Below are 17577 nucleotides of genomic sequence, written 5' to 3' on the forward strand. Positions count from 1 at the left end.
TTACTTAGGGGGCTTTAAAAAAATTTTTTTTTCTAATATTTATTTTTTGAGAGACAGAGAGAAAGAGACAGAGCATGGGCAGGGGAGGGGCCGAGAGAGAGGGAGACACAGAATCGGAAGCAGGCTCCAGGCTCAAGCTGTCAGCACAGAGCCCCACGAGGGGCTCCAACTCACAAACTGCGAGATCATGACCTGAGCCGAAGTCGGACGCTCAACTGACTGAGCCACCCAGGCGCCCCACTTAGGGGGCTTTTGGACGAGCATGAATTATGAGAGATCTGGGTAGGAGTCCTACTGGCTGCCCTCTGGGAGTTATTTAAGCCCGCCGGCCTCAGCATCCAACTTATTTCTCCCATTTTCATGAAAGTCAAATGACTTACATAAAGTACTCTGATGTATAATTCATTGCCATGTGCCTCTCTTCACAGGCGCTGAGCGGAAGTTGCAGCAATCTGGCGTTTTCTCCAAAGAGTGCCTCCCGTCTGCATCCTTGTGCCGACGGGAGCTCTGCGAACAGCAGACACGGTCCGCGAGAAGACACTCAGACACTCACGCGCACCCCACTTTGGAGGGAGCACAAAGGTTACACTAAGGGACCCGAAGGGCTGAATAAAAGCCGTGTAAGTGAGATGAAAAGCAACGTAAGCGAGCGAAGCGTGCGTCATCAGTGGCGCCCGGCAGGACAGCAGGTGCTCCCGGGGTTGTCCTCCCGGAAGGGATGGAAAACCCCCAGTGTCCTCTGCGCCCTCACCTCTCCCCTCCTTCCACTAACCCCCACCTCACCCAGCTGACGGGAACCCAGCTCACCCCGGGGCCCAGCCAGCACCTGTCAGTCCCGGGCCTTCCTTCACAGCCAGGTCCTGCGGAGAAGGACTATGTAAGCCCGTCTGTGCCGCGAGGCGGGGTGAATGTCACATCAGCTTCCCTCCCCTGCTTGAATGGACCAGCTAGAAAGGAGCCATCTCTGGAAGTGGCACTAGGGACCCGAACAACTCTGGGTGGGGGGTACGCTCATCCCACTCAGACCCGGGTCTGGACCATGACCGCAGGACCTGACCTTCTGGGCCACCAACCATTTGGAGGCAAACTTGGAAAAGAAATGAACACACTCAGAAGGGAGCACCTCAGTGAGCTGTATGGACTGACCCAGAGCCCACGACCAGCCCCCAGATCAGGAAGCCAGCACCCCAGGAGTCCCCCTCCTGCTCCTTTCTGGACCCCGTCTATCATGAGGTGGGGGGGGGCAGTGGGGATTCTGACCCTGCCCCTCAGTGATCTTCTGTTATCAGTGTGGGTGCAGTTTAAACTATTCACGAAGTGAGCACTTGTGATTCTCAGGTGTCTGTTCCTGAGCTGTGGCGACCAGTGGGATATGGGTGGGGTTGGCAGGAGGCCCTAATGAAGTCCGGGGACCCCGGGCACCCCCCCCCCCAGGGCCCCAGCTGCACCAGCGCTCAGCCTGCAGTGCGTTTACTCTAATTGCATGAGGACGGTTCCCGGCTCCGCAAATTACAGAGCATCAGGGAGAGGGGAGAAGTGGGCCCCGGGGACCCACCTGGTGCACAAGGAGCCCTTGACACTGACATCGTGACCTCAGCGCCTGAGCCAGGGGCACGGGGACTCGGGGAGGTATAACAGGGCCCGGCTGGCGCTGCGGCCAGAACACCCTCTCCCCGAGCAGGGCCGCGTGCAGCTGACGAGGTGGGTACCCCTGGCGGCCACGGGTGGGCGCCGGCCTTGGCTTCGGACACAGGCCGTTGGGGGGCAGGGCGGGGCCGGGCAGGCGCGAGAGGAGAGGAGAGTCGGAGCCGCTCTGCTGGGTCGGTTGTGTGGCAGGAGCGGCCGGGACCCAGGGGGAGGACAGCTGGCCGCCTCCCAGCCCATCGGGAGACGCGGCTTCTCTGTGCTGCACAGGAGGTGAGCCCGGGGGTCCACGCTGAGCCCGAAGCTGCCCCTTCCTCACGTGGGGGGGGGGGGCGTCAGATGGACGCCCAGGGCGGCTCACCCGGGTGTGCGCGCACGCAGTGACTCTCTGGAGTTTTCTCTCAGCTCGTGTGCACGTCCCCTCCCGGCAGAGGGGCTCTGTGCCCGTTAGTTCTGCCTTTTCGGCACTGGGCACGCTTGCCTGCTCTACTCAGATTTAGAATTCCAAGTGTTGTCACATGTATTCTGCATTTTTCTTTTAAACAGCACAGTAGCTTCAAAACCTAACACAGTAGACTCTTAGAATTGCTGAGACTCTGACACAAAGGGTGGAGGGAAAGCGCGCATGACACTAATGGTTGTCTTTTAGGGAATTGCTCTTTAGTAGTTTCCAGGCAGTGACGCTCACTCAGTCCTCCCAACAGACCAGTCCGATACAAAGCATCGGTCCCATTTTACAGATGGGGGTCGTGGGGCCCTAGGGAGGTCACGTAACATGTAGAGGGAGAGCGGAGGAACCAGGGTTTGAAGGTCGGAGCGGCGGACCGCAAAGCTAGCGGGTGTGAGTCCGGGCACGAGTGTGCGTCCCGGATCGACGAGGCCGGGTAAGCCGCCGGGGGATTCAGGCCCCAGTCTCCGGGAGACTGGGCAGGTCCGTCAGGTGGGAGGTAGAAATGGATGGGCTGGCCTGGGAAGGAGAGATCAGGGGAGCAGAGTGGGGATGGTCACAAAGAGTGAGGGAAAGGGGAGCAGCGCCTGGAAGCAAAACCGAGTCACTAACGTGAACCGAGATGCGCCTTATGAACGTGTCTCAGGTCCTGACCAAACGCTTCAACATATCCCTGGTTTCATCCTATTTATTTGCTACAGTGTTATTTTTGTTATAGCCGTGAGTCGCCAATTACTGAACCATTTAGCAAGTACTATATAAGAGAGAGAAAACCCGGGCTCCCCAAATCATAGAGCTAGACACAGCCAGATTGGGGTGCACACCCAGGGTTTAAATGCAGTCTCCGGGATGCTTCTTTTATCATTTCCCACCGCTGAGCCGCGCACAGCCCTTGGGTCTCAGGCTTATAAAGGAAATAAATCTTGAAAGCACTGATACCTTAACATTGTAAATCTTCTGGTTGGAATAATGAAGGCAATTCTAGTTTTGTTTCCTATTGTTCTTTATTCTTTGATCTCAACTCGGGCAGATGCCTCTTTTTCCTTTCAATATTAAGCAATCCAATGATGGTAGGACCGTTGTGGTCTATGTGAGGTATTTTTCTAACCCCGAATGGTATTGCTAAAATTGATTTGTAAAAGAGCTCTATTTAGTTGATTTAAAGTCAGGTGCTCATAAAAATTGGGCATTCTAAAACTCAGAAAGGTAGAAACTAACCCAAATGCTACGCAAGTTCACGTGATCTAATAAAATACTTGATATAAAAGCTAGTTTAGGGGCACCTGGGTGGCCTAGTCCGTTAAGCGTCCGACTCTGGATTTCGGCTCAGGCCACGATCTCACGGTCTCAAGATCGAGCTCCGAGTCAGGCTCCATGCAATGTGGAGCCTGCTCCGGATTCTCTCTTTCCCTCTGCCCCCCTCTCCGGCTTGTTCTCTCTCTCTACCTCAAGAAATGAAAATAAAAAATAAACTACCATTTCAAAAAGCTAGTTTAAGGCTGATGGTTTCTTTAAAACAGACGTGTCTTTAGAATTGTTGACATTACATGTAAACATTTTATTCTGAGTTTACTAGCCAAGTAAGTTCATGTCTCCCAGGAGCCCTGTGAACAACAAACACAATGTGATAGCTTAAGATAATGGCTGATTTTGCCCAATGTTTAGTGAGGTTTTTGCACGTAATCTACATATAACTTTTAAAAGCAAGTAAATGGAAGATACATTTTTATAAATAAGCCTTCCAGTAACATTTATGTCCACTTGATTTTTCTAAGTCTTTTTGGTAACCTAAAACTTTAAAATTTTGCTGGATTAGGTTAAATGGTAAATTAAGTGAAATCCATTAGAAAGCTAGATCGTTTCCAAACAAGACAAAATATTCCAACAGTAACTACTAAATACAGTTTTATCTACTTTGGGCTTCTTTTACAGAGAAACGAAAAGATATTTAGATATGTTGACTTAAATTTTTTAATATTTAATTTAATTTAAAAAAGATATTCTTCTAGAAATTTTGAAATGTATTCATAATTTTCCAAATCTAAAGAATGCTGGTACAAGGGCATTAATCCTGTCCATTGTTATGACCTCATCTAAACCTAATCAACTCCCAAGTCCCCCCACCCTTCCTAATAACACATCACATCACATCACATCACATCACATCACATCACATCACATTCTTACGTTGAATTGTGGGGGGCACAAACATTCAGTCCATAGCAGCTGGTTTCTGACGAATAGACAGGAGTGAGAGATAAGAAGGGTGGTACCAGGTGAGGCACAGGGACTCTGTGCATATTCCTGTGGGTCAGATAAGTGCCAAGATTCAGTTTGTTTGCAGGAGTTAAATGTACGCTAGCGCTTTCCTACAAGATGGATCCGAAAGCAAGGATGTCAAGCAGGTAGCTTTGCACAGATCGAGAGAAGGCAATTGAGCTTGGACTAAATGCAAAGCCATCAAGGACTGTAAGATAGAGATTCAAAGAAACAGACTTCTGATTTGAAATCTCAACTGGCACAAAATGAATAGGGAAAATCCTATTTTTAGGGAAGAGTCAGGAGCTAGGAAAATATACTAACCACAGCATGAGATATCAGGGTAGCACTTCTGATGGAGAAAATGGTCAGGTTAGACAAATGTTACGTTACACAAAAATAAATTCAAAATGGATAAAAGACCTAAATGTGATACAGGAAACCATCAAAATCCTGCAGGAGAAAACAGGCAGCAGTGTCTTTGGCCCGGCCAAGCAACTTCTTACTGGACGAGTTGCTGGAGGCAAGGGAAATAAAAGCAAAAGTAAACAATTAGGACTTCGTCAAGATAAAAAGCTTCTGCACAAGGAAGGACGCAATCAACAAAAACTAAAAGGCAACGGACGGAATGGGAGAAGATATTTGCAAACGACATATCAGATAAAGCGTTAGTATCCAAAATCTATAAAGAACTTACCCAGCTCAACACCTAAAAACCAAATAATCCAGTGAAGAAGTGTACAAAAACATGAATAGACACTTTTCCAAAAAAGACATCCAGAGGGCCAGCAGACACATGAAAAGATGCTCAACATCACTCATCATCAGGGAAATACAAATCAAAACCACAATGAGATATTACCTCAAGCCAGTCAGAATCACTAAAATTAACAACTCAGGAAACAACAGATGTTGGCAAGGATGTGGAGAAAGGGGAGAACACTCTTGCACTGTTGGTGGGAATGCAAGCTGATGCAGCCACTCTGGAAAACAGTATGGAGGTTCCCCAAAAAGTTAAAAATAAAATTACCCTACAACTCAGTAATTGCTCTATTAGGTATTTATCCAAAGGATACACAAATGCTGGTTCAAAGGGGCACATGCACCCCAATGTTTACAACAGCACTATCAACAATAGCTAAATTATGGAAAGAGCCCAAATGTCCATCTACTGATGAGTGGATAAAGAGAATGTGGTGTGTATATACACACATACACACACACACACACACACACACACACACACACACACACAATGGAATACTCCTCAGCAATGAAAAAGATTTAAATCTTGCTTTTTGCAACAACGTGGATGTACCTGGAGGGTATTATGCTAAGCAAAATAAGTCAGTCAGAGAAAGACAGATTCCATGTGATTTCACTCATATGTGGAATTTGAGAAACTCAGCAGATGAACATGGGGGAAGGGAAGGAAAAATAAGATTAAAACAGAGGCGGAGGCAAACCATAAGAGACTCTTAAATACAGAGAACAAACTGAGGGTTGCTGGAGCAGGGTGAGTGGGGGGATGGGCTAACTGGGGGATGGGCATTGAGGAGGGCCCTTGTTGGGATGAGCCCTGGGTGTCATATGTAAGAAGAGATGAATCACCGGGTTCTATTCCTGAAGCCAAGACTACACCTAGGTTAACTAATTGGAATTTAAATTTAAAAAATTAAAAAAAAAAAGAAACATAATCAGTTCGACATTAACCGTAACTGGATTTCCTCAAAGCACGTTCTGAAAGTTTAATTCTGTTCACAGGGTTTATTGCGGGGGGGGGGGGGGGGGGGTTGGAGGAAGTGAAGATAAAGGAGGGGTGAACCGTTGAAAACAAGGTCCAGATGTGGTCTTAGTTATCAGAACATATCAGCCACGTCCAGCCTACGAGACCACGGAATGAATCTGCCTAACGGAGCACCCCACATGTGGAGGTGGCCGAGCTCCTTCCCGCAGGCGGTAACTGGCCTAGGTTCTCTGAATAAGGCCCGGACAGGGGTGGGGGGAGTGTGTATCCTCCTGGTAGAGGTTGCTTTCTCTTGCCAGAGGCAATTCTCCAGACAAGGTCAACTGTTTCCAGCCAGGGCTCATAGCAGTAGAGTCACGAAGGCACAGGCTACCAGAGGGGGTGGGGAGGACCCACAATGCGCCCTACAACGTGAAGCTGGCTGGATATCGGACGTGAGGGACGGTGAAAGGCAGCGTCACAAAGCAGGAATTGACCGCGGGTTGGGGAACATGTGACCTAGAGCGGGACGTCCGGGGGAACACTGTCGCAGGCGCACGGACAGGTGGAGCGTTCGGAAGGTAAAGTTACGGGAATCGGGTGGACCGTGTGTGATGTGGGACATGCAGATTTTACAGTCATCCCTTCTACAAATCAAATGCTGCTGCAGAAGCATAAAGGGCAGAGAAAGCGTGGATTGAGCAGAACGCATAGGCAGGACCGTGCACGCACTGCGGTATTTCCGCTTCTCTGTCCCCTTCAGTCAACCGGAGAGAGGCCACAGCCGTAAAACATGTTTGTCTTCGCCGTCCTCACTTGTTTGTTTTCCTCAAAAGGTTTTTCCTGTACTGTCCATGAGGTGGAAGATAAACTGGATTGACTTCATCCGGGGAACAATCTTGCTTTCTCTTACTGGACCTGGCTGTGCGGGAAACTTCTTTTTGTTTGCGAGCCATGTGTACGTTTTTGTCATGGGTCCTAAGAAAAAGCCCACAGACCTTCTCCTCGTCCACCTGGCTTTTAGCAATACCATGACACTTTGTGCCAGAGGCATTTTCGATGTAACAGCAGCTTTTCATGTCAGTAACTTTCCTGATAGTGCCAGTTGCAAAACTGTGTTTTATCTGGGGAGAGTGGCCCGTGGCCTGTCAATGTGCACCACCTGTCTCCTCAGCGTGGTCCAGGCCATCACCATCAGCCCCAGGACCTCCTCATGGAGAAAGCTCAAGCCCCACACCGCGTGGCAAATGCTCCCCTCTCTCCTCTTCTTCTGGATCTTGAATTCCCTGATAAGCTCCAACTTGCTCTCCTACATCACAGCCGCCCAGAGCACGAACGGGTCCGGGATCACACCGTCTGGCTCCCACCCCTATTGCCATATGCTGCCCTCTGGGCTGATCGTCAGGTGGCTCTTCCTGACTCTCATGGCGCTGCGGGACATCATCTCCCAGAGCCTCATGGGCTGGAGCAGCGGGTACATGGCTTTCGGTCTGTGCAAGCATCGCCAGAGTGTGCTCCACCTGCGGAGCTCCAGATTCCAGAGAAATTCCAGCCCAGAGACGAGAGCTATGCGGAGTGCCCTCCTCCTCATGGCCTGCTTCCTTCTCTTTTATTGGGCAGACTTCATTTTCTCCTTCTGCATCGGCTCCTTCTTGACCAATGACCACACGGTGTTAAATATGAAACTATTTCTAACGCTCGGTTACGCCAGTCTCAGCCCCTTTGTGCTGATCAGCAGGGCCTCCCACCGGCCTCCCCGCCAGAGTGCCCGCCGAGATGTGGGGAAACCTGCTTTCTATACTGTTTCTGTTAGTAGCTACAGGTAGATGATGTAGTGAAATTTTTTGCACGGCAAAAATTCTGTGCAGCCTGAACTAGAAGCGTATTATAAAAATAGTGTGCTGGCCTGGGTTTTCCGAGAAGCAAACACCAAGACCAAATTAAATATGCAGGGAAGTTGCCAGGGCAAACAGACTGGGAGAGAAAATGTGGAGGGAGCCCGGGAGGCCCAAGAGCCATCCAATCAAGATGCAAGTATGATTCTGAGTGAAGGACAGAGGAGAAAAGATTGGATGGAAACATCCTAGGCCAACTTCCAGCCTACATAGAGTTAAACGAGGAAGTTATTTGGCCATCAGCAAAATCCCAGGAATACCTCCAAACTCATTTGAAGGGACCAGCACGACTTTGATACAAAAATCTGAAAAAGGATATTGCAAGGTAACAAAATCATAGGGTAACATTGCTTATGCATATAAATGCAGCAATTGTATACAAAATATTGGCAATCAGAACCCAACAATACATAAAAAGGATAATATATTATGCTCCAGTGTAATTTATTCCCGAGATACAAGAAGGGATTAATATTCAATAAACCGAGGAAAATAATGAATCTCATAAAGACATCAAAGGACAAAGAAAACATGCATTCGTTTTAATAGAGCCATAAACACACTGGACAAAAATCAACACCCAGTTATGAAAAATATAAATAAAACTTCTCAGGGAAATTATAAAGGAAAGTAAGTTTCTTAAGTTGATAGAGATTAGCTACAGGAAAACCACAGTTAACATCATATTCAATATGGAAATTTTAAATGCTTATCTCCGAGGTTGGGAATGAGTCAGATGTTTATTATCATCATTTCTCCTCAGCATTGTTCTGGAGACTCTAGACCCTGTGAGAAGGTAAAACAACAACAACAACAACAACAACAACAACAACAAAAACAAACAAGGAGAAGAGAAAAGAAAAGAAAATGGAATGAAATAAGTAAAATTTTTTTTACTCACCATTAATAAAATTGTGTGTGTAGGAAACAGGAAAGAATGAAAAAGAAGTGAAACTAGGAAGTTCAATAGATTGAAGGTCAATAGAAAAATAATTGCCTTCTACCTATTAGCAATACATAATTGAAAATTTTACTAAAAATTTAAACATCAAATATATGAGAAAACAAGCAAATCACTTATGCTATTTCTCCACTGAAAACTATGAAACATTGATACATTAAAGGTACATAAATAAATAAGAATCCTACGTTCGTGGAAAGTAAAACTCAATATGTTTAAGGTGTCAATTCTCCCAAATTTTTTTAAATTTTTAAAGTTTATTTATTTATTTTGAGAAGGGGGGGTGGGGCAGAGAGAGAGAGGGAGAGAGAGAATCCCAAGTAGGCAGGGTAGAGTCTGGCGCAGGGCTCAGTCTTACAAACCATGAGATCATGCCCTGATTCAAAATCAAGAGTTGGACGCTTAACCAACTGAGCCACCCAGGCACCCTCCCCCCATAATCACTCTTTAAGTTGCAGTGCAATTTGGATTAATATTCCAAAATGTGTGTGTGTGTGTGTGTATAAACTCGTATGCTTATCTTAAGTTTATGTGAAAATATAAAGGACCTACTAGAATGAGAAAACTGATCAACAGAACAAGAGACTAAGCCCAGACTACATATTTATAATAATCTGATTTATTATAAGGGCAACACTTCAGTGCAGTGGGTCAAAAATGGACTTTAAGTGAATTATGTTGGGTTTCTGAAATATCCACGTGGAAAAATGCACCTGACCTCCTAACCTACATAACCCAAACAGAGATGGAATAAAGATTTTAATATGTAGAATAATAAAGCTTTTAGAAGAAAGTGTAAGAGAATATTTTTATGACGACAGAGTAGACAGATATTTTTTTAAAGAACAGGATGTCAAACAGGCTAACCCTAAAAAGAATTATAATTTGGACAATATTAAAATTAGGATTTTCTATCCATCAGTCATCATCATTAAGAAGCTGAGTAGAGATACCACAGATTGGGACAAGCTATGCACAATACACATAACTGACAAAAGATTCAAATATATGCAGACTCTTAGACGTCAATAAAGAAAAATAAACAACCCAATAAAAATGGGCAAAGGCTTGAACAGCCACCTCCACTAAATGGTATTCAATGTCCAGTAAACGTATGAAAAGGTGCACAACATCATTAATCCTGAAGGAACCGCAAATCAAAACTACAATGAATTATATGACTGCACACACACCCGAAGGCATGAAACTAAAACATCAACAAGACAAAGTGTTGGCATACATATTTTGTTCATTAGATTTATGAACTTTTAAAAACATTCTAATAGTATTGAATCGAAGAGGGAAACACAAACAGAACTTGAAAACCGCTGCCCTAACCTACCACTCATTCTTATTCATCTTATGAGAGACCCCTGGAGACACTACTGAGTTTGTTGATTATCTGAATGCTGGCAAGTCCCTTGTGGAACCACCTAATGAAGGCAGTGAAGACTCGTCAAGAAAGAAGGAAAGCAAGCAAGCGAGCGAGAACCCGAGCCAGAGTGGAAAGGAGGCAGGAGCAAAGAAAATCCCATTAAATACAACTTGAATCCCATAAGGTCTTGAACCCAAGAGCTCTCACTTTAACAGATAAATCGAACAACACAGCTACACTATCTTCAATGTTATTTGAAATACATAATATAGGAAACATTTAATGATGTTAATTATATACATCTTTATGAGAAACTGCATCGATTTGAGAAAGGAAAGATCTTTTCTGGCCCAAACCAGGGAGAACTCCTTGATACAAGGCGTAGGCAGAGGAGACCGCCCCTTATGGAAATCGCCAGTATCAGACACATTATCCATGTTCTAATTCCTCTTTTTTTTTTTTTTTCTTTCCCCCAGTGTTTCTTGGCTCCATAACTACAAAAAAAGCTGTTCTAAGCTCTGCTATTCGAGATAACCCAGACCTTCCCACTCTACCTGGCTCAATCCAACGAACACGGTGGGGTCTGCATCCCACGTGCCGGGTTAGAAGGGGGGTGTGGAGAAGGGAGGCCACGTGGGCACAACAGACAACAAACACCTTCAGCTCACCTGGGGCTCCCGGTGCAGGAGTGGGCGTGGCCGGGGGCCGCAGCCTGGGGACCAAGCCAACTGCGCCCCCGGGACTCACCAGCGGGGCGATGGACATAAACATGCGCAGAAGGGGTGACCACAGGCCTTTTGAGTTACACGTTTGTACTTGTATGTTCCATTTGTATGAAGAAATTCCAGGTGGGCCCACGGGATAAAGGTGAAAGGTTGATGTTAGTGGGGGAAGGGGTAGCTTGGGACTGGGGTGGGGGAGGATTGTTTATTTTATTTCTTTATAGATGCAGCTTTAAACCCTAGCAAATGCATTGCTTATTCAAAAGTACAAAACAAAGTTGTGGAAGGATGGATAGATAGATAGATAGATAGATGACGGATTATTGACCTTTAGAGTTTTTTATTCCACTGAGTATAGTACCCTTGAGATCTATCTAAATTGTTGCATGCATCAATAGTTAATTAATTTTTTTAAAGAGTTTTAAAAAAGGAATCTCTACACCCAGCACGGGGGTCTCGAAGCTACAACCGCAAGATCAAGAGTCCGACGCTCCACCGAGTGAGCCAGCCACGGGCTGCAGGTAATTAATTTTATTGCTGAATACTATTGCATAGTATGGATGTACCTCATTTTGTGTGTAACCATTCACCCATTGAGGCACATTCCGGTTGTTTCCAGCTTTTCGCCATTCAAAGGCAAACTGGCTGTGAACATTTGTGTACGAGCGTTTGTGCACGTAAATTTTCATTTCTCTGACATATCTCATCTTAATGTGTATTTCTCTGGAAACTGGTGATGTTGCACATTTTGTCACATGTTAGCTTTCCATCTGTCCTCTTCATTGAAATATTTCATGCCTTTTGCACATTTTATAATTGGATTGTTCATCTTTCCTCTTTTGAGTTTTGAGTGTTATTTCTACATTCTAGAACAATCCTTTGTTTGATACACACTTCGTAAATATTTCTCCCAGTCTAAGGCATGTCTTTCCATCTTCTCAGCAGAGTCTTTCACAGAGCAAAAGTCTTTATTTTTTTAAAAATTTATTTATTTACTTAGAAAGGTGGGGGGAGGGAGAGAGAGAGAGAGAGAGAGAATCCGAAGCAGGCTCCACACTGTCCGTGTGCATGGAGCCTGAGGCAAGGCTCAAACTTACAAACCATGAGTTTATGACCTGAGCTGAATCTAGAGTCCAACACTTAGCTGACTGAGCCACCCAGGCACTCCTCTTTATTTTTGTTATAGTCTCTATTAAGCCCTGGGTCCTGAAGATGTTCTCTTCTTAAGCCTTTATTTTCCAGGGCGCCTGGGTGGCTCAGTCAGTTAAGCATCTGACTCCAGTGAACTATGGCGGGAGTTAAGAACTTGTGCTCTTGTGTTAGAGTCCTGGGTTCAATCCTTGGTTCAGCTACTTACTATCTATAGGTGTTGGAGAAAGAGAATTAGCCATAAAATCTCCAGCCAACCACAAGACTTCTCTATAAAAAGTAAAAGGGAAGGAAAACAATTTTATTGTTGAGAAAGCAGGAAACCATAATGTGCTGTGCACCACAGACAATCCACTAAAGAGACTGCAGGAACAGAAAACAAAAGCTACTTGCAAACTAAGCAGGGTCGGGTCTGGTTGGTACTTGGATGGGAAAAAACAAAAGCTCACTTTTTATAGAGCCAAGCAGGTGCAACCCATCACATACATCTTATCTCAAGGTAAGTGATAGCTTGCCCTCCAGTGAGAAGTCTGGCCAGCACCATTTGTCACACATAGTGCGTCCTAAAGTCACCTGGTGATTTGGATGATGCTGTGTAAATTAGTTGGCTTCATCTGAAGAGAAAATAAATAAATTTCTCAATTCTGATGACAGGGTGTAGTTTTGCAATTTGGGATAAGGTCCTCCCAGAAGCTGGGCTCCTAAGTCCTGTAGCACCTGGGTGACAAGGGCACTGTCTTCTTTCAGGCTTATGTTTCAAAAGGTGGCTCACAGGTCCTTGACAAAAACATTCTTGGGTTGCAAAACTGGTAAGCTTTTTATTTAGCTTTTTAAAAATTTTACATACATCTCAAAGGGGCTGAGGAAAAATCTATAAGTTTTTTTTTTTTAAGAAAACACTCTTAAGAGAAGGGAAGGTGGGGTCTCGCTTCTGCACCAGCGAAAATTATTATTTTTTCTTTTGCCCTTAGAAGTCTCAGTGGGCAACGTATGCAGTCTTTTTTGTGTGCGACATTTTTAAAGTTTATTTATGTATTTTGAGAGAGAGAGAGATCAGGGGAGGAGCAGAGAGAGAGGAAGAGAGAGAGTTCCAAGAAGGCTCCTTTGCTATCAGCAAGGAGCCAGATGCGGGGCTCAATCCCACAAACTGGGAGATCATGACTTGAGCGGAAATCAAGAGTCAGACGCTTAACTGACTGAGCCGTCCAGGTGCCCCACAACTTATGCAATCTATGTGTGCCTGCGTGTCCTCATTCAAAATTGGGGACGAAAATAGTGCTTATCTCAAAAGGCTTTTTATCACATGTACATCACATGTTACATAAGTATTTTTAGCAGGTTCCTGGTACACCTATAGGTAATGTGAAAGAAGAGAATATTCAATGACGCTTGTTCAAGGCGCTAAGGCAGACTATTCAGGACCACGGTGGGAGGTACAGGGAAACACTGCTGTGGGATCTTAACAATGATGGGGAAACACTGGGCTTAATTCGGAATACTGCTTCGCCCCTGGGCGCCGGCTTGCGGGGGGCACCTCTTAACAGCCACCAGGGTGGCCGTTGCAGTGGCTGTTGGCGAAATCCCACTTCTTCGTTGTCAGGTTGCCGGGTCGGGAGGTGGGGGCCCGAGGCAATCCCCTGCAATTGGATCCTAGGGGTCTGTAGCCAAAAGCGCTGATCTCATCTGTTAGTTAGTTGAGAACACGAGCCGACAGGGATGCGCCTCCTTGGCTCAGCGGGTAGGTGTTAGATCCAGAAGGGGCTCTACGCACCTGTCTGAAGGGAGAAGGTGTCTGGGAAAATCGTTTCCTTCGACATCTCCAAAAACGAATCTGGGAGGACACCGTCCCTCCCTCCTCTGCCAGGGTTGGGTCGGAAACGAAGAGAAGCGGCTGATTGGGTGACACAGACACCGGTCCCAACTCTGATTCAGAGCTTTGAAATTTGGGGAAGATGAAAAGAAGGCTGGAAACTTGGGAGACTCTGGGTCGAGAGAAGCAAAACCAAACGGGAACCTATTTGATGAGGACACGGCGGGGCACTGAGCTGTGCTGAGTGCAGTCACTGTAACAGATTCCAGGGCTTGGACTAAACAGTGAATCTGTTCTGACCCCAGAAGGTTGGCTCAGGTGCTGTTCCTGCCATCAGGCGGGCCGTTCATTTCACGAGGTGCGAGGCAGTTGGGATCCTGTCTCGCTTTCTCCGACAACGTGGCGCAGGCCTTGGTCTCCCCACGTGTCCGTGGGGGGAGGACGCGGGGGCCCAAAGGCCACGACCGAGGTCCCCGGGTCCCGAGGCCTCCTGGTGCCAAACCCGGACACAAGCCTAAGTTCACGCAGCTCGCGCTGCCAGACGCCTTCCGGGCCACGGTCGTCCGAGCCCTTGAGGACTGGGAGCGTAGGGAGCGGGTGAAGGCCGGTGGGCCGCCTTTCCAAGCACACAGGGCCCGTGCAAGCCCCGCGGTTCAGTCAGACCTCCTGGTTTATGTTGTCTGGGGGAAGCTGTCAGCAGTGTTCTAGCCACTTCTGGGTGAAAAGGGAGGTGGGAGAGGTCGGGGGCGAGAGCGTGCATTTTCACCCAGGCGCGAAGGGGGCCGGCGGGCTGGGACTGACAGCAGGCGCCTCAGTTCCCTTGTTAACCAGGGTGGGAGGACAGCCGCGGGACAGCTGACCGCTCAATTCCCTGCAAACACGGATTCCCCCAGGGCTCTTGAGCGAGTGTGACCGGCGCCATCACCCTTCGTGGCTGTGCTTCCTCTTTTCCTACCCAAGCGGCCCCAGCCCACTTGGCTACCCTGCCCACCCCTGGGAGTCCCTACTTCCTAACCGCCCCTGTCTCAGGACAGCACCCAGTTCCTCGTTAGCTGGCTTCTCCTAACCGCCCCCTCCCGGGCGCCGGCAACACGCCCTGGAGGGACCCAGGCCTCCCCTGGGGTGTCCTCCGTGTCCTCAGCGGGACTCAGACCTCCTGTGCAGACCCCTGCCCCCCTGCCGGGCAGCATTCCAAGGTCTCCCCACCCCCCGACCCCCCGGGCCCTGCCCAGACTGCATCAGGTCCGATCAGAGCTCGTCCAGCCCACGGACCATGTCTGCACGTCTCTGGCTGATCCGGCTTTAAAAGTTGGGGTCCCATCTCCAAAGGCTACGCCGTCTGATTTGGTGTTGAAACTAGGAAAACCCGGTGAAAACTTGCAAGCAGTGAACTCACAGACTCAGTCTGGGCTTTCAAAGACAGCTCTGGAAGTATTCAGGGCTGTGTATCAGAGGTATAAAGATTGGAATCGGGAGGCACACCAGGAAATTGTTATCCTGGTCAGAATGAGATTCGTCATGCCTGCTGAGCCTCAGGGGTTCAGATGAGACAGGCTGAATGTGGGAGCTAGAAAAGACACTGATGCAACGGGAGGTTTTCAGGCTCTCGTGTGGGGACGTGGGGCGGTGAGCAAGACCCAGATTTCCTGGGGGTGGCTGATGGTGATGTCACGCGAGGAACTGGAAAGCACAGGGGGACGTCCGGTTGGGGGAAATTTTAGTTCCGCTCAGCACACGCTGGGATCGAACGTATCGGGGACACATAAACTCTGGAGCACGTAGTTTGTCTTCGCCGGTGTGGAGCCAGACAACCAAATCCGGACTGCCACTTCAGATTCTGTATTCTGATTCTCAGGATCGCATCCGAAGCCACATAGAATGACCCGCTGAGAGCGCTCACGGGGAAAGGAAGAGAGTTCTTTGGACAGAAATCTGCTCTGTCACATACACCGTGACTGTCCTCTGTGCACCGGAGGAGCCCTTTGATGTGCATTTTTCTTCGCAGATCCACTGGGCCCACAGCTTTGTTCGAAAGCCTCTTGCTGGATTCAAATTTCTCTGCCCTTGAAGCAAAAACATGGTTTTGAACAATATCCGGGCAACAATTTTTCTCTTTCTCACCGGACCCGGCATCGTGGGGAACATCTCTGTGTTTGTGAAGTATACGTGCGCCTTCTTTTCGGGCACTGCGACGAAATCTGTACACCTTCTTAGCATCCACTTGGTTTTTACAAATACCGTGATACTTTTGTCCAAGGTAACGCTGAAAACAATAGCGATGTTTGGTGTGAGAAACGTCCTGGGTGACATGGGCTGTAAAGCGTTTGTGTTTCTGGAGAGGGTGGCCCGGGGCCTTTCGATCTCCACCAGCAGCTTCCTGGCCGTGGTCCAGGCCACCACCATCAGCCCCAGAGCCCCCCGTGCCCGCCGGCTTCAAGCCAGCATCCGCAAGGCACATCCTTCCCTTCTGCCTCTTCTTCTGGGTCCTCAACTCCTTGGTCAGCATGAACTTACTCTACTACGTCAGAAACACGAGCAGCCTAAACAGGTCACAAGCTAGCCACGGAAATAGCTGCTCTTACGTCCTCCCAAGAAGCCAGATCATGAAGTGGACGTTTCCCATCCTCATGGCCCTGCGGGATTTCTTGTTTCTGAGTCTCATGGGCTGGGCCAGCGCCTATATGGTCCTTCTTCTCCACAAGCACCACAGGCACGTCCTCTACCTTCAGAAATCCAAGATCCTCCACCAGACCCCCCCCCGAGAGAAGAGCCGCTCACAGTGTTCTCCTTCTGATGCTTTGTTTTCTTTTATTTTATTGGACAGATTGTATTCTTTCTCTGGGCTTAAATTTCTCCTTAGAGAATGCTTCTTTTGTGTTAAATATTCAAGAATTTCGAACTCTTGGTTATGCAATTCTCAGCCCGTTTGTGCTGATTCACAGAGACGGACGTCAGGGTGGACGTTGGCATACTCAATAAATCCTGAAAAATGCCTGGTTTTTCACAGATCCCTTGGGTAGCAAGTTTGAAAGAAGACATGTTATGGCTGAGCATTAAAAAAAAAAAAAAAATGAAGCCTGGCTTAAACAAATTAAAGTATCGTATTATACAACAAAGCTGGTGACTAGTAGCCATAAGCTGACAAGGAAGGAGATTATAATAACCTCTGGGGACCCAGCCTTCTTCTCATGTCCATCTTGCCACCCTCGGGAAGAGTTAGCCAATTCCACTTTCTTTCTTATAAGATGTCTCTTTAACTATCATGCTTCCTGTAGGAAGGAGAAGAATCTGTCAAATTCCCTCAAAAAGCTGTGTACTTACTCTTTGACTTATACGCTTAACTTCTAGGAGGATCAAGAAGATAAATATTGCTCGCAGGAGATTCGTAGCCTAAAAACTATTACAAACTGCAGCAATTTTTTAAACACATCAACTAAAATATCTAGCCAAAAAGGGCTGTTTTGCTGGCTATGTGAAAATACCCTAGAGGATCCAGCCATACAAAGGAATTTTTGTTGAGCTTGTGAAAGAACAGGTGAGTTCAAAATGTATTGTTATGGAATAATATTCAAAGTGTATTTGTAATTA

At 47.2% G+C, this 17577-nt stretch overlaps 1 protein-coding gene and 1 pseudogene across 1 annotated transcript; both read left to right on the plus strand.

Moving 5' to 3' along the window:
- The first annotated feature begins 6782 nt into the window (after positions 1-6782).
- LOC106988049 (putative vomeronasal receptor-like protein 4) lies at positions 6783-8357 on the plus strand. Its single transcript, XM_015086438.3, has one exon. The coding sequence runs from the start codon at positions 6932-6934 to the stop codon at positions 7901-7903; it is 972 nt and encodes a 323-aa protein (XP_014941924.2). The 5' UTR covers positions 6783-6931; the 3' UTR covers positions 7904-8357.
- A 5274-nt stretch (positions 8358-13631) lies between these two features.
- On the plus strand, positions 13632-17341 carry LOC106988027 (putative vomeronasal receptor-like protein 4; annotated as a pseudogene).
- The last annotated feature ends 236 nt before the right edge of the window (positions 17342-17577 follow it).

The sequence above is a fragment of the Acinonyx jubatus genome, chromosome B2 (assembly GCF_027475565.1).
Source record: "Acinonyx jubatus isolate Ajub_Pintada_27869175 chromosome B2, VMU_Ajub_asm_v1.0, whole genome shotgun sequence".
In the NCBI taxonomy this organism is placed as follows: domain Eukaryota; kingdom Metazoa; phylum Chordata; class Mammalia; order Carnivora; family Felidae; genus Acinonyx; species Acinonyx jubatus.